This window comes from Rhinichthys klamathensis, unplaced genomic scaffold, assembly GCF_029890125.1.
Source record: "Rhinichthys klamathensis goyatoka isolate OS25496 unplaced genomic scaffold, OSU_Roscu_1.1 h1tg000485l_1, whole genome shotgun sequence".
Taxonomy (NCBI): domain Eukaryota; kingdom Metazoa; phylum Chordata; class Actinopteri; order Cypriniformes; family Leuciscidae; genus Rhinichthys; species Rhinichthys klamathensis.
Window position 1 is genome coordinate 28,119 of NW_026606972.1, and position 24,356 is coordinate 52,474.

Sequence of the window (24,356 nt, forward strand, 5' to 3'; positions counted from 1 at the left end):
GGGTTAAATCATTGACGTTGAGGAAATGTTTATAGTGCCAGAATATAAACTCACATGTGAATCTCATCAAATCTGACCTGTCCAGGTTTCCCCTATAATAAAGTTAATTTTAATCAAATTGAATTAAAAATAAAGACATTACAAATAAAGGAGATAAATTAAATTCTGAAGGGGCATTAAGATATTTTTAGCAGTGTGAAATATATATATATATATATATATATATAAAACTTAAATGCTTAACACTTACACGAATACGGTCACAATGCAAAAACGTTCTTAAAAACAAGCTTCATAAATATAAATTATATTTTTAAAAAAATATATCATAGATACAACATCTATTGATTTGGCGGCTAAAACATGACTCAGACATGTTTTGGTGAGATTCTCCCAAATGAGATTTATAGATTGTTATACTAATGTTTTATTATGTACTATTTGACATTGATTCCATTGACATCATTTTATATCGCCTTGGATGAACAATTCAAAGTAAGACATACCCAAACGTGAGTATTACATGTAACAGACTGACTGAAGCCTCATGATCCATTTAGCTTGTTTTCCTGCAATAAATAGTGAGATTATTTGGATCAGTTTCTTTTATTGTGCAAAGTTTCTCCCCCCCTCCCTCTTTGGAACATACAAAAGTGAACATTAAACAATAAACACCAAACCAACAGCTTAATAAGGTTAAAAATTGTGTGTTTGTAACAATTAATAATATCAGGAAAACCATCTACTGCATAAAACTGTAAAACAATAAGTTAACAAAAAGAAAAAAAATATTTTTTTAAAAAAATCTCAATACTCTTTCAAACTTCCCATAAAAATACACTGATCAATTTCAAAATGTTTAAAAAAAAGTCAGCCTTTTCGGGCAACCGATATATGATGTTCGACATTCACACTGTTGCAGTCTGCTCATCTCACTCCAATCCAAATATTCACTGTGATTGGCTGGCACTGAGTGTCTCATATAAATGCCTACAACATACGTGGCCAACACAACGGTTTGTGTACACAGCATCCAAGCAGTCTGCAGTTTTCAGCGCATCTCTCTCAAGACGCCCACATTTCTCTTTACCTTCAGTAAGAAATGGTCACAAAGAGTTCTTTTAGTAGGACAGGCAGCAGTGTTGCATCACAGCTAGTGTAGCCGGAGGAGTTTCTGAATGTCAGGACCGGCTACTCCATCCTTGCAGATGCCCAGGTGTCACACAGGGGGCTGGGCGTTGTGCCTCAGCCCAGTATAGGGCCACAGAAGCTGCTGGATGGTCATCCAGGAGTCCCCGGTGCCCACAGGTGCTGCATCTACTGCAGGCTGTAACATCAGGCTTGCCAAGAGGGCCAGTAGAACAGCTAGCACTACAAACAAGGCCACCCAAATCCAAATGCCCCTGGTGCCTCTGGACACTGCAGGCCGCCCCTCCATCAGACTGGGTGGAGTGTGATCTGTTGGGCTGGGGCTGGGACTGGGATGGAGAGTGAAAGAAATGTTTAAAGAAAAGTACAAAAGCATACCTTCAACAAAAAGAAGCAAGGCGTTTTCTTATGCTAAACCAGGAAAGAGAAAGTAAAATGTTCATGGTATTGTAATTAGCTGCTGAACACTTTATACAGTAGATATCTTTAGGTCAGTAAAATACTCTGTACAAGCAATGACTTGGCAATGAACAGCAACCATGTGGTCTCATTGTGCATACTTAATGTGCATTCAATAGGAATCAATAACACATGAAATTGAGCTGCTTTAGCTAGAAGCGTTTACATACACATACTTGTATAGAGTATGATCCGAGCTTTATTATTAGAAAATGTACAAAGCAGGTCATAAAAAGCAACAAATTCTATTAAAAAAGGTCAGTCTGAATGGGTGAGACGGCTGAGGCGACCTGAAGAGAATAAGGTGAACATTTAAAGGAATGTGAAAACTGACTGCTGTTGCTGAAAGCAATGTTTGACAAAGCACATGATAAACAAGATAAATATGAATGTTCTGTGATAGACCGATACATATAAAGGTCAGGCCGGGTAGTCGGCCAATACTTTAACATGTTGAGGTCAGCCAATAATTGACTGGCCGATTAACAAAGCAGCCGCAGTTTCGAAATATACCAGCTAGGTCAATTTCTTGACTTTCATTCTTGAATTTCGAAAAGTGTTTTACACTACAGTTCAAAAGTTTGGAGTCTCTTATGCTCACAAAGATCAAATATATAGTAAAAAATAGTAAGATTGTAAAATATTATTACAATTTAAAAAAATGTTTTTTCTATTTTAACATATTAGATGTAATTTATTCCTGTGATCAATGAATTTTCAGCATCATTACTCCAGTCTTCAGTGTCACATGATCCAACAAAAATCAATCTAATATGCTGCTTTAATGCCACAGAGACATTTCTTATTATCAATTTTGAAAACAGTTGTGCTGATTAATATTTTTGTGAAAATCAAGTTCAAAGGAACATAATTTATTTGGAATAGAAATCGTTTTAACATTAGAAGAGCATGTTTTACTGTCATTTTAAATCAATTTAATGCATATTTGCTGAATTAAAAATATATATTTCTTTAAAAAACAAACAAAATATAATCTTACTGACCCCAAACTTTTGAACAGTAGTATACATATAAATATATCCATCCTCATCTCTAGTTATCGGTCTACCACTCATCCTGTTTTCAAGAAAATACCCAAGAGAACGTCAGCACACAACTGTGGGATCAAAGTACACTGGCAAATTTGCAAATGCCCACAACGGTCCACCAATGTGGAGAAAAAAATATTTTCAAGAACTTTGTCTTCTCTCTGAAACCACAGGTTGGCTGATTAGATTACTTGCTGCAAACCGAAGCAGAAGACATGCAGTGTCATAATGTGTGTTAAAGATATATGCAAAGCTAACGAACATTACGGGTGTCCAGCGTCCATTCAGAACACAATTAAAGTTACTTTCCCAGCTTAGCTGTAGGAGCAAAAGGCAGTGACATTATTGACAGAAAACCCTCGATTTGTAGTAGATAATGCCTGGATGCTGAAGCAGAGAAATAATGGATGCGGAAGATACACTAACGTCTTAGTTGGCATAATGAAGGAGGTGATTTTGATGCCTAGTTCTGTTAGGCTAGTCCTTCTGTCCGCTTGTTCCTCTTTCTGCTCCTCCTCCGAGTGAGAGTCTGTTTCATATCCATACCTGTGCAAAGTTTACACTGTACTGACCCATCTTGGCTCAAGGCCTCCATTGTGGGTCTGCATGACAACTTTTCGATGGCACATTTGCTTTATGATTTTGACATGAAATCGATGCAAAAGACGAACGGTACACAACAGTTCTTCACGCGTGACCTTACCTATTCATCAGAGTGGGCTCGTCAATGTCGGCCCAAGTACCAGAGCTAACGAAGCGCTTTAGAGGTGGCCTCTTGGCTGTCATGATCCTGTAAAGCGGTTGACACACAGCCATGACATCCTTTCTCGCAGTGCAAAGAAGTGCAGAAGTTTATCAAAACAATCGGCATGCAACTCCAGTAGAGGGCATGGGTTCGATTTCCAGAGAACATACTGATAAGTGTATAATTTCAATGCACTTTAGGTACCTTTCGATAAAAGTGTCTGCCAAATGAATAAATGTTGTTCTGATGCATAAATGAAGTCTTGGGTTACATTAACCCTTGTTTTGGGGGACAAAGTTAAAGGCTGTTGTGTTTTGTGGACCAGGCAATCTCAAAAACAGCATCTGTACACTTACCATGGTGACCGACGAGAAAGTCTCTCGACCTCAGTCTCTGCCATGTCTTTGGGCTGTGAATTAGAAACCACTGTTTATTCAGATGTTACACTTCTCTCTACCAAAAGCATCTCAAAAGCAAAAGTGGACTACTCACCATGTCAAAATGAGTCTGTCCTCCAACGCTGCGGGGAATGGTAGCTATACTGATGCGTCGGCTAGTGGTCTTGGGACAAAACACAAATATCAGTAAACTCTGCAAGCTGATCCATGATCTCAACATGGTGTGTTTTGTTCTAAAACTCACTTTGAACATGTTTGAGGCTGACTGCTTCTTGTTTCTAAAATCATCTGCAAGTATAAAATAAATCCCATGTGATTAAGACACAAAAGAGACTGGTATTATTACATTGTTTTTTTTTATTATAATTATTTTTGTAGCGACTAACCCCTCTCAGAGGACCCAAATGGCCTCTCGTTCGGCGTGAGGTTCTCCCTGAGCTCCAACAGCTCTGCATGCTCCTTGGTGTACATCCTCCTCAAATTCTCCACATGCTGAATCATCACCTCCACCGTTTTACCCACTCTGGTCTCCTATACATGCAAGGAAGCCAAGAAGTAAACAAGCAAGCTTATTTGCTAACTTTGGCTTTAGTGGGCTATTTCAGCACTCTGAAAAGCCAGAGTAAACACACAAACCTGATGAATGGCCCCAAGCATCTCTGAACGGCTTGACACTCTGGTCATGGACTGGATGAGGATCTCAAGGTTCTTCAGCAGACGATGAATGATCTCCATGGACTGGTTATCCTCCTCGCACCGTGGGATCAGGGCCTATAAAACAAAACACAGTGTAATATTCAAGCTACTTCAAACAGGAATTTAGATCAAATTTGGGAAGAAATTACATGTCAATAATAATAATAAGAAGACTACTTGCTTGCATTGACAAAATAGACTACCTTTAAATGTAATTTCTAAGGAAAACCGCTATAGAAATGCAGTCCATTTACCAATTTCTAAGGAATAAAAATGCAGAAGCCTGCAGAAAAAGGACAATGACAGACCTGCAGTAGACCTTTACAACCGTTCACTTCCTTGCGGACATTCTCCTCGGCCAGGTCCCGTGAGCGTTCCTCCAGGCGTAGCCTCTTCTCCAGGGTGAAGATGTCACATTTGAAGCCCAGAGAGAGACGGTGGAACTCCGCCTGGAGGAGAGCACACAGTAAACACTTTAAATACTGATATGCTTTTGCAAATATGTTTGCTTATTCACTAGTTTAGAATGTAGTTCAGGTCTGTTTAAAACATATACCATTATAAAAATCCTGCCGAATTCCTTGAAATTTCCCGCCACAACTATTATAAATATGTAAAAAGGTGTTTAGATTTTATGTGGGTCTAGTTATGAGCTACCAATGTAAATTAAGATAAAAAAATACCTGCCATTTCATCTGAAGTCATCAATAATTACTATTCTGTATTTGTTAATGACGTGTAGCTGTCGGCATATTCTCTAAGGTATATTATTTAACACATTTATAAAAAAAAAAAATATATATATATACCGGTATATATGTATATATATATTTTTTTCACACTCTACACATTGACATGGGACTGGATGAAAAAAAAAACCTTACCTCAATTTCTTTGTCACTTGGCAACAGGCTGCAGATGAAATGCACATTTCAGATTAATGGGAACATAAATACGTCAAGTGAATCGTGAAGACACGCTTGAATCAGATTTAAAAAGTATGTATATCAATTCGGTACACAACGCATTATAACCTGTTCTTGTCATCTTTGGTGGAATCGCTGGCATTTCCAGAGATGACAGATGTGTCACCTGAGGGCGGAGGAGGAGATTGACATTGAGGAAAGACGAGATCTTAAGTAGAACTGGATGAGAAAGACAGTCAGACAGAGAGAGCGTTTATCTAAAGGCACCTTTTTCTGTGGCCACTGAAGGCTCACCGTCCTCCTGAGCTTTTTGTTCATCAATGGCTTCCATACTGCTCAATTCCTGTAAGAGAACCATTTCACTTTGTATATGCAACAAGTAGTTTACACAGGGCATCATATGGCATACTATAAATGTTGATTAATAAGATCACAAACCTCTTAAATTTAAAAGTATTTCATGAAAGTATCTGGAACAGCAGGTAGGACTGCATTCACCTGACTACATTTTGTTTAGTTAAATACATGCTGGTGAGAGTGGCTCTTACCTTCTTGAGCTTGTTCCTTAGAGTCAAGGGGTCTTTTCCTTCACTGGCAGAGGAGCCAAAGGTCATGTCTTTTGCTTTTTCAGAAGCACCCTTTGATGAGTCAGGTGAGGCTGTTGAGTTTGAATCAGATGTGACCACTGTCCTTTTACTGTCTGTTTTGTCTAAAAAGGAATAAAGAAAGGAGAATGGACATTTAGAGAGAGAGAGCGAGAGAGAGAGAGAGAGAGAGAGAGAGAAGCTCTGTTCCGAAACCTGCCAAGCAGAGAAATGTTGATGTAGACTTATTTATTAATTCAATACTACTAAATTCTATCATTCAAAACATAGTTTGGTAGCCTGGATGCCAGCCCGAACCCCGCCCACAACATTTTTTGGTCGGGAAGTTCAGTCTGGACTCGATCCATTGAGGAGTAATTATGATCGGTTCAGAATTAGTCGGGCCAATCAAATTGCCAGGGCGGGCTTTATACGATGATGGACAGATGATCTGCAGTTACGTAATCATCACGTTATCAAAGAGCGCTTGGGTTGAACTGGTTTCCCTCAGAGATGACTGCAGCTGGAGAATTGAGATTTATAGATTCCGCTATCGCGTCTGTTGTAAAAGAAATCGACAGCGCATTCATTTTAAAAGACGAACAGAGAACTGCAATCAAGGCATTTGTCGATCGGAAAGATGTGTTTGCCGTCTCTCCTACGGGATTCGGCAAAAGTTTAATTTATCAGCTGGCTCCAATGGTCGCTAAGAAGATGGGACGCAATGAAAACCCTGTGGTCGTTGTGGTTTCTCCTTTGGTCGGACTCATGGAGGACCAAGTAAAAGAAGCAACACTCATTATTTTACTACTTCTTCCAGCGTGTGTGTAGTTGAGTTCTGTTGACAATTTGCGTAGCTCATAAAAAAAAAACACCTACTGCGTTGCTCTGATTGGTTGTAGTTCTATCCAATTGAGTGCAGAGTTTTTTTTTCCTGGTTCGGTTAAGACACGCCTCATAATCAAAGCCCTATGGAGCAGTATCAGACTCACATTCTGACTAGAATATGAGTAGGACGAAGTCAGGCTAATAGTTTGGTATAATAAATAAGAATGGATTTTACCAAATATTTATGTTTGCTATGTACTTTTATACTTGGAATATTAAAAGATAGAATTATCTTAGCAGCATGCTAACAGCAAACTACATTGGAATCAATTGTCGAGTCTCATCTGCACTGCTACTGGTATGACACCCAAAGTTGCCAGCAAATTATGTTTTGTTAAATTTTGGGAGGAGCACGTTCAAATAATTGATCCAATTATCACATCATTCCAACCAGCTGTCGACAATCAGTAATCAACATGTCTATCCAATCAGCATGAGTGGAGACCTATATATACTCATTTGACTCACAAATGTTCCTCGACAGTTTTTCAGCACCCCTTCCTCACCCCATCTCCTCACACTCACCTGGTTACTTCCTAACCAGCAATACGGTGGGAGTACTCTGGGTTCAGGGTCAGGCCCAATATCCGAGCTCGGAGCCCTCTCCCCGGACAGCACGCCAAATACACATACCATTTATTCTATCTAACTTATTTGTAAGTGTGAACTAGTGAAATTAGAGTGTTTTTTATAGTTTCAGTTTTCATTTTGCAATTTTTCTTTTATTTTTTCTTGTAATATTTCTATTTAGCTTTAGGTTATATTTCATTTTTACTTTTAGTACTTCAATTTAAACTTATTTCAGTTAGTTGCCAAGGCAATATTTCTAGTTTTTAAGTTCTACATTTAAGTTTGTTTTATAATATTTATATTTTAAGCTACAGTGTTATTAGAGATTCTTTATTGGTTGGTCACAATACCAAAATTTCAGGAGCCAATAGCAATACCAGCAAGATTTCACGACTCTCAATATCAATTTCAAAAGCCAATGCTACTAAACACATTTATTTAAAAAGCAAAATATAAATTTAAAAATGAACATTGGCATGCATCCTTAAAGTATTGGTCAATTATTTACACATTGCTTCAGGTTTTCTAACTAAATATTCAAGTAACAGTCAGTAATGAAAACAAATAAATGAAAAACAGTTGCAGGGTTTCTCTTTATCTTGTCAGTATTGCTCACCAATTAATTTTAACATCAAATATAGGCAATGGCAAATCTGTCTTTACATTAAGTGTCTTCATTTTGACCAAGAAGTGAATTTAATTGTTACAAAAGCAGTCGTCTTTCAGTCACACAGCTGGTATAGTTCAGTCATACATTTGGTACATGGATACCAAAATGATTAGCTTCTCTGTACTATTGTATTGTATCTTTTTTTGTATTAAATTGATGCTGAAATACAAATACATGTGACATCCTTACTTCAAACGTCAACAGGGAGCTTCCTCCTACCTGGTGAGTTAACCCCAGTTGATGTCACCTCCACTGCCTCTGGCATGGCCTCCTCTTCCTCTGCTACTGGCAATAAGAGATTTCTAAACAGATAAATAACAATAAACAATACAACAGCTATTATTTAAGATATCCATATTACAACACTAACACACTCAGACCACCAATCTCTGCGATTCAAGTGCATAATAAATGTACTGGAAAATAATCAGTTTCATAAAGAGGAAATACTCACTTGTCCGATTTTGCAGACACTTTAGAAAGCTGTCCCTCGCTCAGTCTCTATAGGTGACAACAGCATAGCATTAAGACCCAGTGACACACTCTGAGCAGCAACACATATACACTTGTGAAAACCACTATCTTGTGCAAATAAGCATCACACATGCACACAGTTCCATACCTGTCCCATGACATGGCAGATGAAATATAAAAGCTACACTCTGCTTTACAGAGAGAGAGAGAAGTGCTAGTAGATACTTACATAATGTGTATGAGAGCTCTACAGCTGGCAGGGAAAGAGAGAGAGGATGGTAAAGACAGGAAGAGAGAGAGTGAGAGAGGGAGTGACAGAAAGAGAGGGAGGGGGAGAGCACTTGTGTACTGGCAGAGTTCATTGAAGTGGGAGTGAAAAAGTGCTATACTTGTTCCAAACATACTGAAAAATCCATACACAAAGCCTGGGCAACATATTGTATCATCAAGTTCATAAACCAGAAGCAAGATAACAATCAAACAACCAACAAATAACACCAAAAATGGTTGCAGGTCTGTTCCGGTTGAGTCACAGTTACCAAGGAAGAAACAAATGCATAATTTATTGGTTAGTAGTTGCAAAGTTTTAGAATAGAAAAATAATTAGGTTTATGAAAATCTTCCCATATTTTCTGTTGACGTCAAAGGCTGAGCACCCAAACTGTCATTTAGTAGAAGCTCGCCAAATTAGGCAGATCACAACATAGATGTCACTTGATGTCCAGTCAAATATCTAGGTACTGAATCAAAAACCAGTTATATACACACTACAGTTCAAAAGTTTGGGGTCGATAATACTTTTCAAGTTTTTATAAGAAGGCTCTTATGCTTACCTGACTGCATTTATTTGATAGAAAGTACAGTAACATTGTGATATATATATATATTTTTTTTTTTAAAAATCTGATTTCTGAGGAGTCATGTGACAGAAGTATGGCTGGAGAATGGCTTCTGTTTATACACACACACACACATACATATATATATATATATATATATATAGTCAATGTTGAAAACAGTTGTACTGTTTACTTTTTTTTTGGAAACCATTATCATTTTGTCTCAGAATTATTTGATGAATGGAATGTTCAAAAGAACAGCATTTATTTGAAAGAGAAATCTTTTGTAACATTATAAAGGTCTTTATGGCAATTTTTTTTAATCAATTTACTAAGCATTATTGACTAAGATTATTAATGTCTTTCAAAAACAAGAAAATCTTACTGACCACAAACTTTTGAACAGTAGTGAAAAGCAGCCAGCTTTTTTGTATTCAGGCAGGACTTGAATACGAGTCTTTTCCATAAAACCATACCGGACTAATATTAGCTATAGGACAGTCTATTTATCTCTTACTTGCACTAATATGCTACAGTACATATTCATAGAGGTCTAACACTGCCCACTCTCTATGAACTGAAAAGCAGAAAAGCCCTCAGATGAAGTGCAGTTTATTTTGGTAGCACTCCAATTTCACCTGAATATCTCCCATCTTATCATTATAAGTGAACAAATTCCACGACAGAGTCAACAATGAGGCAATTATTACAGTGTATATATCAGAGAATAATGCTTGGCTTTGCAGGTTAATAAAATAGTTTGCATCTGTTTCTGGACAAAGAAGCAGGCAAATTACACTTACAAAACGCTGTCAGATGAAAGGCGCTTATATAAAATTGCAAAGCAGCTCACACAAAGCAATTCTAAACACAGAAAGCCCAAGAACATCACATCGATAAGAGAGTGGGCACATCCTCTCATGAGCAGTAATTCCTGCTTACCACCATCCAGAACTCTCTCAATCGGCCAACTGCGGTCTTCCCTTTACAGCACAACAGAAATGTAAGCCTAGCTACTCACTCACTACACTGGACTGATAAACAGGAAGTCTTTTGCAATTGAACATGACAAGAGAAACGGGCAAAACTACAAAGAAAGAGAAATACAAAAGGGGAAGTGAAAGAAATGGCTAGCTGCGTTACAAACACAACAAGCTTCCCCATTGGTTTCCTCAGCTTCCTCAAACTGACCTGCGAGTCACTCATGTCGGCTGTGGCGGCCGCACGTTCTCCGTTAGTGGCTGCAGACTGCTGGATCCTGACCCAGGAGAAGAGAAAAAGTTTTTACCAAATTGTTCAGTTTTTCCGATTTCTTTTTTTTTTTAGGATGCAGCTGCTCTCAGTAAGTGCAACAATGGTACGAGCGCTCCATCAGTGCGTGGACGGGGCGTCTGTGCGAGCCTGGCCACACAGGTGCATGGTGAGCATGCAAAGCGAGACTCTGTCAGTAGTAATAACGCCTTAATAAGTCTACACAAAACAGCCCAACACACAGGAAGAGGACACGCATTTGACTAGCAAATGTGATCTTTGGGTGTGTGGGAGGCATTTCGAATAAAAGTAGACCATAATTTCTTTTTTGTGAATCATTAACTAGCACTTCATAGCAGTGCGCCAGAGAAAATCCACAAACAAATACTGATGTATGGAAATTGTATGTGAACAATAAAAGGGTGCATTATCTCACCTTCCCGTAATGGAATCACCAACTTCAGGCTGGCCCGTGGAGACAGACACCATCTCAGAGGTCACAAAAGAGGAAAGTTCAGTAGATGAAATTAGAACTTTGACTGAGGTCACCTGTTCATGGGATGTCTCGGAGCTCAAAGATGGGTCATCTGAAGTGAGAGTGGTAGAAGTGTGTGTGGATATACAATAAAATAGTCACCTTGTCATAAAAGGAACATTAAAACTTTGATTTTGTGTAATGAAAATAATTTAATTTAATTCGAATGACAAATGAAATATATTTCACTAATGTATGTTACTAAAATAATAGAGAACATTAAGCAGAGAAGGACAGTGAGAGGAAGAGCTCCTACCAGCACACTGACTGTGGGTGTGAGGCAGAAGAGCAGCCTGCCCGTGGGCGTCCTCAGGCCCAGTGCATTCTGGGAGTCTGTCTTCCTCCTGCAGCAGCCAGGAAAAGATTGAGAAAGGCCAGAGAAAATTAATCTTTACTCTGCCAAAGAGAACGAATCCCCAAAGCTGACATATTGTCTTTGGATACTTTTAAATGATGGGCAAAAATCCACACTTTAGACATTTGCAATGCAAATTGTGACAAGTTTATTCAGGTGTGTCGGTGCATGTACACTTGTTCTAAGTCTCATCCAATTTCCCTCTAGCATTCAGGAAGGAGCATTCCATAGTAAAACTCCATCCCCCCTGACAGCAGTCAGTCACATGGTTGACCATGCCAAACCAAGGGGGTAATCCATCGACTGGAAGTTAAAGCCGGCCGGGTGCCGCCATGTTGTAGCAGAACTTCACTTGCGTTAGCATTTCCATTGACTCCCATTCATTTTGGCGTCACTTTGACAGCGAATAACTTTACATCTGAGGCGTTTAAAGACTCCATTTGTCCATTATTTATTTCTAAAGAAACACGACAATGTATAAAGTGCTCCATTACCTTCTATGTTACATTATGGCCCCGTAGAAACAGATTTAGTAAAAATAGGCTAACGATTGCGTCATAACCACTCGACTCTCTGTCGCGCTGTACAGAAATTACCGTAGAGACAGGAGGAGAAGCTCGCAGGCAATCGGGGGGACGTCCCGTCAAGGGAGAAGCCCATAGATAATGAGTCCATAAAAGCAACGGAATACTTACTCCTGCTCACTCACGCCAAAGAACTCTTTGCTCAAGTTCCCCGTCTCTGCAAGAATAACGTTGGCAATTTTCATGCACAGCTACTAGAAGATTAACGTCTGTCAGACAGGTTGCTCACGTCATCAAGCTTAGAGTCGGTTTGAGTCTGCGCGTCAGGAACGGAAGTGCTCAAAAATCGCTAAAAATGGACTTCAACTGTCTCAACTGAGTTCCAATGAGATGGCTCTGTCCACTTCTTATACTGTCTATGTGCCAAACACTAATTGTCCATGACATTAAAAAGAACAATGCAGCTTGGCATGCCTAACGCATCACAAGGTCACTAAAAAATCGGTTTTCAAATTTCATAGTCAGGCACTCTGAAAAAGATTTTTTTTTTAAAACCAAATGTATGAAACGGTTTGAACTTGTATATATAAATGTGCATAAAATGGTTGATCTTGCATCACTGCATCATAAGATATGATCAAAAGAATGATAACATTTACACAATTATCATTTAATTTTCTGGTAGTTTGTAGAGGGATTATGGGAAATGAAGATGAGAAAACACAAATCTACCTTTAGAGATGTGCAAGGCCTCTGTAGTCCTCCCACACCCTTAAATGGAGTTTCTGAAAGAGAGAGAGAAAATGGCATTTTCCTCACTGTCATGTCAAGTAGTTATGATCAGACAATTGGGTTAATGAAATGACCAGTCACTGATGGTTAGTCGGCAGTCATGCGGCGAAGGATGTGGGAAAAAATAGGGTTACATAGTTTGTACTACTGACCAAAGATGGCAGAACAAGTGGAGAAGAAAAGCCAAAAAAGGTCTGACCCTGCTTTTCCAGCTTGGGTTTAAGATTCAGGGATGGCTGCCTGCCCTGTGTGACTAGGGATTAAGGAAGGATTATATAGCCTGACGAATCTGACAGAGGCCTGTTGTCCTCTAGATGTGACCATTTCCACTAGACAACTATGAAGTCTCACACTAATCGAGATCACAGATTCACATCCAAAACTATTCTTTAGAGAGGAAAACCCTACCATTTAGGTCTGTTTCTCCATTTTACCATTTATAAAACCTTCTTTATCTTGCAATTTCAGACTGTAACTTTGAAAATTCTTCAGAATCTTAATAATAATAATAATAATAATAATACATTTCATTTATAACGCACTTTTCATCAGAAGATCTCAAAGTGCTACAGGTAAAAAAAATATATATATATATATATATATATATATATATAAGATAAAAAAAACATCTAAAGGGGACCAAACGCTTTGCTAAAAAGAAATGTTTTGAACATTGAATCTTGAATCTTGTTTTCAAACTAAACTGAATCCTACTATGGGAAAAATAACCCTTACTAATTAATACATTTCTCACCTTGCGATTCGCCGTCAGTGCTGTCGTCTGGTAGAATCGTCTGAGAAATTGTGAAGTCTCTTTGTAGCTCTTCGGTTTCTACTCCAGAATCCTGTGTTACTTCACCTTCTTCCTCAGTCCTTACCGTGATGTTATCCTTGTCCCTCACAGACTCTGTGTGCTCCTCCTCTTCTTCCTCTCGTTTCAGGGCCTGTAGTTCCTCTTCATCACAACAGAGCTCCTGAAGAATCTCCTGGTCAGGTCCGAGCTCTTGTAAAGGAGGTGACTCAGACAACACATATTCCTCATCCCATTCAAGAGAGGGGCCATCCAGCTCTTCCACAACCTGAAGACACACAATAACACCAGTCACATGTCATCAGGTGGTGATAAGCTCTACACAAGAACTATGATAAAACTAAGTGGGCTTCCCCAGCCGAGCTTTTGGAGCCTTTGGAACAATATGCATTGTAATACATACAAATAAAGTGGATTGGAAAATAATAAAAGTGAATCAACTCAAGACATGTGGCAAGTTCTAAACATAAGAACATTGTGGGGTAGTCGGTAAACGGCGTTTAATCTCTTGAGATGGGTTCAAGAAGAAGTCAAGATTCAAACTGGCTCACAAACCACACTTGCCGCCTACACACAAAGCTCCAGGCATCTTGTAATGAGACTGTAGAAGTACCCATCTGTGATCTGCAGATTCTCGCAAAAAAAATACAAAATAAAAAAAATAATTTCCGAAGGCTGAATCTAAATCTGTCATGAGTTTTAAAGTCCACATATGCTGAAGCATGTGCAGGCACCAGGCAGTGAAAGCAATTGTTTGATGAGCCTCAATACCTGCTGTAGGTGATCCGGTGTTTGGCTGCTGGCCTCTCTGCTGTCCAGCGGAGCCTTTAGTCGGTCGAGTTCCTCTCGCAACTGCTGCTTCTGGTTCTCTTGTTCTTGTACCCTAAAAGGGCAGAATTCACAAAAAATCCAAAGATCGTCTTTCCCCAACTAAAAACACTAAAATACAACTAATGCACTAAAGAATAATGTGACAAAAACACAATTATTCTGGTTATTGAAAAGCACTGCACATGAGACAATGTTAGTAAAAAGACAAAAGAATCATATCCTGACTCCTGTAATCAAAGCCCATTTGTGAGGTGCCTAAAGATTCTCCTATTACAAAGACCAAACCAGATTTCATAACAGCCTGAAAACATTCTAATAAGCACCATCCCCACAAATGCTCAGTACAAGTCTGAACTGTTCACAAAAGCGAAAGTCGGACATACTATACCCAATCCGCAGGCCCAAGCAGTGTCCCATTGCTCCTTTACCCCAATCTTAGAGCACCACTAGACGGTGCAACCCCTTAACTTCCCTGGCTTCTCACAACAGCCTTTGCCTTTTATTCACAGTACGCTGACTGCCATAGCCTTGAAAACCATGTTATGTCAGATAAGAGACACCAATGAACCAAAAACAGCTTGAGGGGAGTCAACCGGAACAGCCCCTTGACAAATGCTGTTAGAGACATTCACACAGACATGGACTAAATTGGTAAAGCCTTGCTCCATAATCCTTCCACTGCCTAGAATGGGGTGATGTTTCAATCTGAATTTATACTAAAAAAATATATTTTTTAAAAGTGCACTTATATATGCATTAAAATAATTGTTGATTGCAATCTAAAGGCTTCCATAGTCTCTGTTAACTGTATGATCAAGCTGGTGTTTTGTACTACCAATATCCACTGATAAAATCAAAATCTAAGTCTAAATTAAAGGGACAGACAGTTGAATATTCTGTCATTTATTCACCCTCAAGTTGTTCCAAACCTGTATGAATTTCATCAACATCAACTGTTTGGTACCGACATTCTTCAAAATATCTTGTCTTGTGTTCAGCAGAAGAAAGAAATTCATAAAGATTTAGAACAACTTGAGGGTGAGTAAATGATAGAATTTTTGGGTGAACTATCCCCAGTTACTAAATTTATCTTATAGATTAGCACAAATACTCTGAATAATCAAATATGACAGCAATGACTGATCATGAAAACACAAGATTTAATTTCATCCCAGTGGTACCAGACCATGTTGGTAGATCCCAGAAGCATCTTTATCCATTTACAGACATTCACATCACAGTAGAGCTGCACGATTCTGGATAAATTGAGAATAACATTTTTTTTGCTGTGGTTTCAAACAGAGATCACGATTCTACCACGATTCTGAACAGATAACTAAACAAAATAACATGATTTACTAGAGTGAATTATTTATTTTTTTAAATCGAATGATTCGCTCATAAAGACTACACTTGTTTCAGTACGGGATGAATCAGAGTTTTTTTAACGAATCTCTTGAATGAATGATTCAATGACAAATGATTGGCTCACAAAACCAGCAAAATTTTGTGGGCAAAGTCCATTGTCTATAGGTAATAGTGTATGAAGCACATTTCACACAGAAGTCACTTTTAAACCAAGCATCTTTCTGTTTCAAAAATCCAGATCACAAAGATTTCTATTTCTAAGATTTCTAACGGTAAATGTGACTCGTGAATACAGAGAAAAACGAAACTATGATTATGATTTCAACAAACTGTTATCAAATGATAGCTAATAAAAACATCTCTGCTACCGACTCAGTCCACTCACTTGACAGACAAATGCAGGATCTCAGTACGAGAACGTCGCATGTTGCTGGCCATCTTCAGAAGCTCCCTCTCTAGAGAGTCTGTGTACTGGTCCAACTGCTCCAGACTGCGGGTCCAGTCACTCCTCCTCTGCTCAAGCTGCACCTCCAGGCCCTGCAGCAGTTCATAAGATCAACAAAAAAATACAATAGATATACAAAAGTCATTAATACCAGCTAAATCATACCAGCTAAATCATTAGTTTCATCAAAGACCTCTTAAGGAGAGTCGCAGAGTAACTCTGACCCGACACACTGCCCCTGTGCATCGTGGGAATTGGAGTGAGAGAAATATTGGCCTATATAGTTGACCACCGGGGAAGACCGCACGTAATGATGCGGTCCGCTGAATACACACAATAAGAGTGATCATGTCCAGCCAGGCAGTTATGCAATGTGGTAGATAAAGGCTCAGATAAGGGAAAATTAGTACTTGCATAATTTTCCACGAGCCAATGTGTATCTCTATATATAATGGTATCATGATTAGTTATTTACATACTGTATGTGCATAACTTTTGATTTATACTGTCCGATTTGGCTGAAATCCTCTCACCTGTATCTTGAGGTCAGTGTTGGCTTCTTGAGTTTCACTGTTCCGTGTAAGGCCTCTGAATGCTGTGAGGAAGGTCACGCCGACTTCCTTAAACTCCCTCTTCTGGAACGATTCATGTTTGATACACTGTGAACATTCTATATCATTATGGACCAAGATCATACAAAACTGAATTCAGGTGTCTGGTGATGGAGAGCTGGCAAAATTAACCTCAGAATAAATGTGCAGGTGAGGGTTTGCTTTAAAACTGTGTGTGTGTGATGGCTGGTTTCTTTGGTTTACTTTACCAGTCTGCTAGTCAGAGTTTTGAACTCCAGAGACAGCTGCTCCGGAGTCGGGCCTTGGAGGAGCAGAAGAACCTCACGATCTAGAGTCTCATCCAGAGAAGATGTAAAACAGACAGAGGACGACAGATGCTCCAAACCCTACACAAATACACATACACACTTAATGTCAGCAATGTGTAATACATTTGTGTTAATATTCAATTATTAATTATATTATATATTTTTTATATAAATAATATATAATTTATATTTATATTTATTTATTGAATAAAATGCAATGTATTTAATACCATAAATATTCAAACATATAGAGAAAAATAGTTTTTTTTTTTGTTAAGTTATCACCAATTACGATTATGGAATCCTCCACAGCCAAAAAGATAATAAAAAAATAAAAGAAACTTGTGAAATAAAGCACATGTAGACAGACTCATTGTAAAGCCAGAAGTTTGGAGAAAAGCAAAAAGAGGGTGTGGATTACTGAGTGCACACTGTGGCAGTGGAGTGGGAGAGAGTGGGCGGACAGAGAACAGCACATGAGTGGTGGTGGGAGTGGAGAGAAAGAAACACTCCAAATCATGGACTGGACAAAGACCTACAAGGGAATTGCAAACACACACAAAAAACACTACAAACCTCCAGGGGATTCTGTGCCAGTGCCAACTCTGTCTGAAGAGAGCCTGAACTCATCTGATTGAGTCTGTAGGCCACAGAGAGAGAGAGACCTGGGCTGCAAACCCATACACACAGTTAGAGGAACATGTGAAGGAACTGCTGAAGTTTGTATTATGTATCCCACTAATAAGCTCAACTAATCAGCTAATATTTTCTTTGACATGGGTTATGTGCATTTTATATGAGCTCTTACATTGTCATATCAGGCTGCATCATCTGCATTTGACTCTCCAGTTTGTTTTTGTCTGCTCTCAGCAGCTAAAGTAAGCAAAATGAATATACAATTCAATACAACACTCTGGAATAAATTATTTCACTTATACCGGTTATCATATGCACACTAGCTTATCTAGAAATATTTTTGAGGTTTTGAGGTCCCTAAAATGCTTGTGTGTAGAACTACTTTCTTACACCACTGATTCAGCATCAGAGAGAGAGAGAGAGAGAGAGAGAGAGAGAGAGAGAGAGAGAGAGAGAGAGAGAGAGAGAGAGAGAGAGAGAGAGAGAGAGAGAGAGAGAGAGAGAGAGAGAGAGAGAGAGAGAGAGAGAGAGAGAGAGAGAGAGAGAGAGAGAGAGAGAGAGAGAGAGAGAGAGAGAGAGAGAGAAAGAGAGAGAGAGGGAGAGAGAGAGAGGGAGAGAGAGAGAGAGAGAGAGATCACCTCTGTAACTGAGGAATACTCCACAATGGCCACCTTCAGTTCATCTATCTGCTTATTTTTCTGGAGGAGAAAGAGGGCAGTTCTGTTATAATAATGGATAAAAAAAAAAAACATGATTGCAGGTTGTATAAACATACCAAATTAATAATGGTGACACTAACTGATTCTTAGTTATGACTAAAGGAAAGCCTCAATTCTTCTATAAAGTTATTCAAACGATTTAATTTGCCTGTTAAGATTGACGTTTCATTTCAAACTATTGTTTTCGCGATACGCAAGATGGACTGACCTCCTGAATTATCGACTCCTTGTCAGCCAAAATAGCATCAAATGAATGAACTTGGACCTGAGGGTGTAAGAAAGCATTTACCAATGACAGAGCTAAATGCTTATTGTGGCATAAAAGACCAAGCAGGAGTAAGTAAAATAAAAAAAGTGTCTACCTGAAGGTCAGCATTCAGGTCACAGAGGTCACTCATCTTTTTATGAAGCTCCTCTGCCTCCAGTGTGACTTTCATGTTCTTAATGTGGGTTGAAGAAGATATGTGAGGGAAGGAAGACAAATAAAATGGAATTATAGATGAGTGAGGATCATTAAGTGAGACTACTTAGATTAATGTGTAGATGTATAGGGCCATACTTCCTCTTGTAGATCAGCAATCTTGGATATGAGACTCTGGTTTTCCCGTTCCTGTGGGAAACCAGAACAAAGGGTTATATATTATATATATATTGTATTTTATTTCAGACACGTAAATAATGGTCCATATTACAGAAAAAAAGAGACACACATAAAAGCAATACATTTATCACCTGTATAGGCTCATAAGCCAGTGAGACCAGATACTAGAAGAATATCGCACCGAGCTTAGTCCTTAGAGCTTAGTTATAAATGTGTTCATGTTTGTTGTTCTAATAATATATATTGTCAATGTCAATATTACCAGTGTGATAGTGTTCATCTGGCAACCAGATTTGTTTACATTGGATGATTTAATATCCTTGGGTTATGCAATATTACTAGCCAACTAATTAGAAGCATTATCTGTTTGCATTAGTTTATGAAAGTCTCATAACTTGGCTTATTAACATCTGAGCTGCCATCAAGGTGAGAGGGTCTTGTGCCTCACCATCTGCTTTCTTTGAGCTGAGGCCTGAGCTCGACTCTCTTCTGAAGAGGTCAGGCTGAGCTTCATCTCCTCAACTTCCTCTTTAAGCATCTTCTCCTTCTGTAATAACTGCTGCCCCCTGCAGGATCAAAGATAAGGGACGGGAGTGAAGAGGTGAGAATTGATGATGATGAAGGGATTTGAGCTTTCAGAGTTTAAGAGAAGCGAGACAGAGTCAGTACATTTTAGCTTGTGCTTTGAGGTCTTCATTTTCCTCGATGAGTTTCTGGTTGGTGTCTTCCATGTTTTCAACCGCCTGCTTCAGTTTACGAACCTCTTCCTGCAGTTTTTGGTTATTTAGTTGCAGATCTGCCACACAGAAGACCAGATCTGATGTCTCCCTGTACAATACAAACACAAAATAACTCAGAATGCAGATTTAGATTTCTAACTTTTGTATAAATAAGCATTTAAGCATAATCCTTTAAAGATCAAAAGGTTTTTAAGATCATGAAAAGAAAATCGATTCAAGTGTGCCCAAAGTTTTGATTGATACAGTTGATACAGTCTCACAAACAACATGAGCACTACTGTTAACGCTTTATCCGTCACAAACACACAACTCGCACTCCTAAACTTACAGGTCAGCTCTGGAGGCTTCCCCTCCAAATGCTTCTAGACTACCTGAGGTCATATTCAGTAGAGCAGATCTCTTTGCTAAAGGAAAAAAGAGGTGATTGAAACAAACTCATAATAATAATAAAATAAAATGCAACATATGAACAACATGAGCATTCTGATATACTCCTAAGAAGATCTCACCTGATAAACTGTCCCGTAGTTTGAATGATTCCTGTTGGGTGTCATTCTTTGAGTCCGTTCTAAATGAAAAGGGGAAATTTGAGTTGGATTTTATCTCCAGAAAAACTGTCATGGGGAAAATTTAGCAAAGAAAGGCCTTTTGATCAAAACTGATTGTGGATTGATAGCAGACTGGTGAAAATCTGCAATGTGTCTTTGGTGGGGGTGGCAAAATCTACAAAAGGCATACCGCATAAAGTTGTTGGCAAAAACAACTGCTTCCTTTTAACTTACCAAAACATTCAGCAAAATTAACAGGAGGTCAACAACCAGCATATTTCTTGTTTTTTTGTCCTGTGCAATATTTTCCCAACCTTTTTTATCTCTGCTCTATCAATAAGGCTCAAACACCCCTTCATGGACACAAAACCAGAAATGTGCAGTTATATCATTTAACACTACTATTAATATTATTAAAATGGCCATTATTACAGTAATTCACTGCGTATCGTTGTTCTAAAGCATAAGCACGTCTTCATACCCCTGGTTGCGACAGTCATCAATCCACTCCTTCATGATGGCATGGTACGTATCCAGGTCTATGGAGATGTCCTTGTGCTCTGGGTCCAGCATATTGCAGAGCTCTTCTAGGCCGCTGTCCTCTGAACTGCGGCAGGTGGTGTGTCTCAAGAAGTCCACAATGTGCGATACATAAACCTTACCTGCAACAGAGGACTGTGTTACTATGGTTACAGTGGCAAGAGTCAGAGGGTCCTGGGTCTCGTCAGATACCATCCCAGCAAGTAAGTTTGCAAATCAACACCTACTTGTTCTGAGTCACCATGACCGTGTCTCTGAACATATCAATATAAAAGTCTGCTGCTATCGTCGCTTTTAACAGGTTGTAACAAACAAAACAAAAAAACACTTTTCGCATTCATTTACACAGCAAATTGCATCCATGAGAAGAATGGCTGTTCATAAAAAACGCTTTTGTTCTCCTTTAGCTTAGCGGTCTGATCACCACAAACAGCACATCAGGTCAGAGACATCATGAGGAGAGAGCAGGGATTCATTAAGGACAGATCAGAAGGCCTTTGCCTCTAAGTGTGAATGCTGAAAAGCATGAATCTGAATGAGTCAATGTCCTTAGATGCTCTTAGTGGTTACTTTAGTTTAACCAAACAAAACCACTGGCATTGTAATGTTATTCCTCAGCAGGTTGTAAAGCTGACTAATATCTGAGAAACAGGAGGGAGCAGTTAAAGTCCACTAAACATCAAAACATGATTGTCCTCAATGCACAATTCTGGTATTTATGTGGACACATTAGTGAAATTTCATGTGCAAAAAAATGATCCATTGTCAATAGTATAGCGACTAACTTGAACCTGCTTTAAAATCTCACGCACAAATCTTTAGCCCTCATGCAAAATTCATGATCATGTGGATTCCTACTGAAATTACTAGATATGGTATAGATATTACTAAAACTTCACAGAACAAAGGTAAATGTAGCTTATTGAAAGCGCAAGAACTTTTATTCCGTAATGATTTTAATTTACATTTCTGTTGAAATCACTTAAGTCCCCCTGTGGTGATTTTAATATGCTTTAAGACTAACCATGTACAAATTCATAAGTCAACACCATTGCTGAGTTTTTTCTCTTTAAAACTGCAGTGAACCAAAGACAGTCTCAAAAATGCGGTTTGAAATCGCTGGTGTTTCTGACTCAGTGAAACCAATCACGTCAATGAGTGATAGTCAGAGTGGATCTCAGAGCTGATGTGAGGTGGGGCTAATTTGCATATTCATAGAACCGCATACTAAGAGTTACATTCAAGCTATTTTAAGGCATGAAGATATTTTTTTCAATTATTTTGGTGATCAAAGATGAGTTTTAAGGGATACAAATTATTAACTACAGGTGGACTTTAAGCTGTGTGGGCTATTGGATTATATTAAACAACAGCAAGATAACTATTTAGGCAAAGTTGAGCAAACTTGCATTGAAGCTTGTAACAAATAACAATCAACATTCAATCAATTCCAGACGGAAACTGGAAAACGGAAACTGAAAAAACAGTACTAAACAGTCCCAAACAGATGTAAATACCTCTGCATTGTGTGTCACAGGCCTGAAAAATGGTGTCCAACAGGTCTTCCTCGCATATCAAACTGACCTCAGCCATGCTCTCCTTCTTGGGCTCAGAGGGAAACAGAGATCCTGTTCAAAACCAATGAAAAGACAAAAAAACAGTTACCGCTATTAACAAAACATTTACGACATTAAAAAGAGAACTAAAAAAAGAGGTGATTCATTACCCTCGCCCAGTGAAAGTCTCTTGACCACAAGGGCCGGGTAGGTCAGTTCACTGTCCATGTTAGAAATATCTGAAGTGAAGTTCAGGTTATACGATAACAAGCCGGGATTTGGGATCTTCGAAGTCTTCACCTCCGTGTCGGGCCCCACTAGCTGGGTTTGTGTGGAGTAGCGTGGGGTAAAGTTGAAATAATTGTCCCCAGTCTGGCCTGCTGGTGTGGAGCAGTTGCGCCGAAATGGCCGGCTGTACGTTGCTGTGGTTCTCCTCTCCCCAAGCGTGCTGGTGATGGTATAGGTGGCATTGGCAGGGGTGATGGGAGCACGAGGGGTGTTGGAGGAAGACCCCGGTCCGGGGGAAGTTGTGGGGGTCAGCATGTCCGCAGGGGAATCGCAGTCAGTCTCTCCGTCTGGTCGGACAGTACGTTTCTTCAGGATGGCCTCCAGGTTTAGGCGCAGCCCCGAGTGAGGGCTGTCGTAGCTGCTAGACTGAAACTTAGGAATTTGAAAGGGTGAGTTAACCTCTTGGTCTCGCCGCTGGATGGTCTGTAGCTTGCGGCAGATGCTGTCCACGGGGTTGTGCCGTCTCGGGGTCACTCCAACATCCATTTTGGAGTGGGAAAGGAGAGAAAGCCTCAACCTACAGGAGCGACATGAGTTAATTAGTTCAAAGCTTAAAACAGAGTGAATAGTATTTGGCAGGTCATGTGATCTCAAAATGGCTATATATAGTTTAATACGTCAATCACGTCCACACAGATAGATAGATAGATAGATAGATAGATAGATAGATAGATAGATAGATAGATAGATAGATAGATAGATAGATAGATAGATAGATAGATAGGATACAAAACATAAAAGATTGTTAATAAACTGATTTATGAATGCATCGTTAGAATATACAATACAAATGTTTCATACATTTTAAACGGTCACTGCGTTATTTGTTTTTTTATGGGTGACGTGACAACTAAGTTACGTCTTAATGTGGTAAAAAAAAAACGGCCATAAGTAAAAACCTAACACACTTATCTTAAAATATTGCCCAAGTATGATCTCGTGTATAAAAAGATAACTATCAAAAACAGAAAAGCAAAAAAAGCAAACCAACCTGTCAGAATCCGTCTAGCAGCTAATGGGGAATCCAAACGCAACGCAAAACGTTTTTGTCACTTTTAAGGTGAAAATAAAGGCCACCTTCAATTTCATGTGGTGTCTCTGTTATCTTTTGAGGACATTTATACGGGACAAGCTAATATTGGAAAGCTACTGTTGGAAAAACAAACACACCTGAATCTGTTCAAACGTTGCCGCCGCGGTCGGTTCACAAATAAGTGCGTCAGAAGCGTCACACAGCTGATCGAAGGCCGTATTAAAATCTGCGGCGCACTGACACCTTGCGTCCAATGATGGAACTGCAACTGACAGAGGCTGAATAACAGAGCATTGATTCCTCATATTTTCATTAATGGGCCTATTATTACAAATGTTATCAAATAAACGCAATTTAACGTATGCTATATAAAGATCTCCGGTAAAAAAAAAAAAAAAAAAAAAAAAAATGTGACCATGTTCATATATTATAGATATAACAAAATGAGTGTGCCTT

The 24,356-nt window shown here is 38.9% G+C and overlaps 1 protein-coding gene across 2 annotated transcripts; it reads right to left on the minus strand.

Moving 5' to 3' along the window:
• Positions 1-587: 587 nt before the first annotated feature.
• Positions 588-24,129, minus strand: lrmp (lymphoid-restricted membrane protein). Of its 2 annotated transcripts, none has more exons than XM_056237244.1 (38): positions 24,038-24,129; positions 22,750-23,384; positions 22,541-22,651; positions 20,965-21,145; positions 20,445-20,503; positions 20,264-20,339; positions 19,865-20,023; positions 19,644-19,761; positions 19,154-19,204; positions 18,957-19,034; positions 18,803-18,859; positions 18,514-18,573; positions 18,048-18,112; positions 17,816-17,909; positions 17,180-17,317; positions 16,893-16,994; positions 16,300-16,451; positions 14,487-14,598; positions 13,659-13,983; positions 12,845-12,897; positions 11,490-11,577; positions 11,135-11,285; positions 10,639-10,705; positions 8,589-8,635; positions 8,354-8,436; positions 5,971-6,131; positions 5,690-5,765; positions 5,531-5,588; positions 5,381-5,408; positions 4,805-4,945; positions 4,437-4,571; positions 4,187-4,331; positions 4,045-4,088; positions 3,895-3,963; positions 3,759-3,811; positions 3,361-3,447; positions 3,084-3,203; positions 588-1,478 (listed from the first exon to the last, which is right to left on the minus strand). In XM_056237244.1, the coding sequence occupies exons 2-38, from the start codon at positions 23,351-23,353 to the stop codon at positions 1,220-1,222; spliced, it is 4,407 nt and encodes a 1,468-aa protein (XP_056093219.1). In that variant the 5' UTR covers positions 23,354-23,384; positions 24,038-24,129; the 3' UTR covers positions 588-1,219. The 2 variants fall into 2 exon arrangements, with proteins under 2 accessions (XP_056093219.1, XP_056093220.1); XM_056237245.1 differs by having other exon boundaries at positions 5,971-6,122; positions 24,038-24,126.
• Between the last annotated feature and the right edge of the window lie 227 nt (positions 24,130-24,356).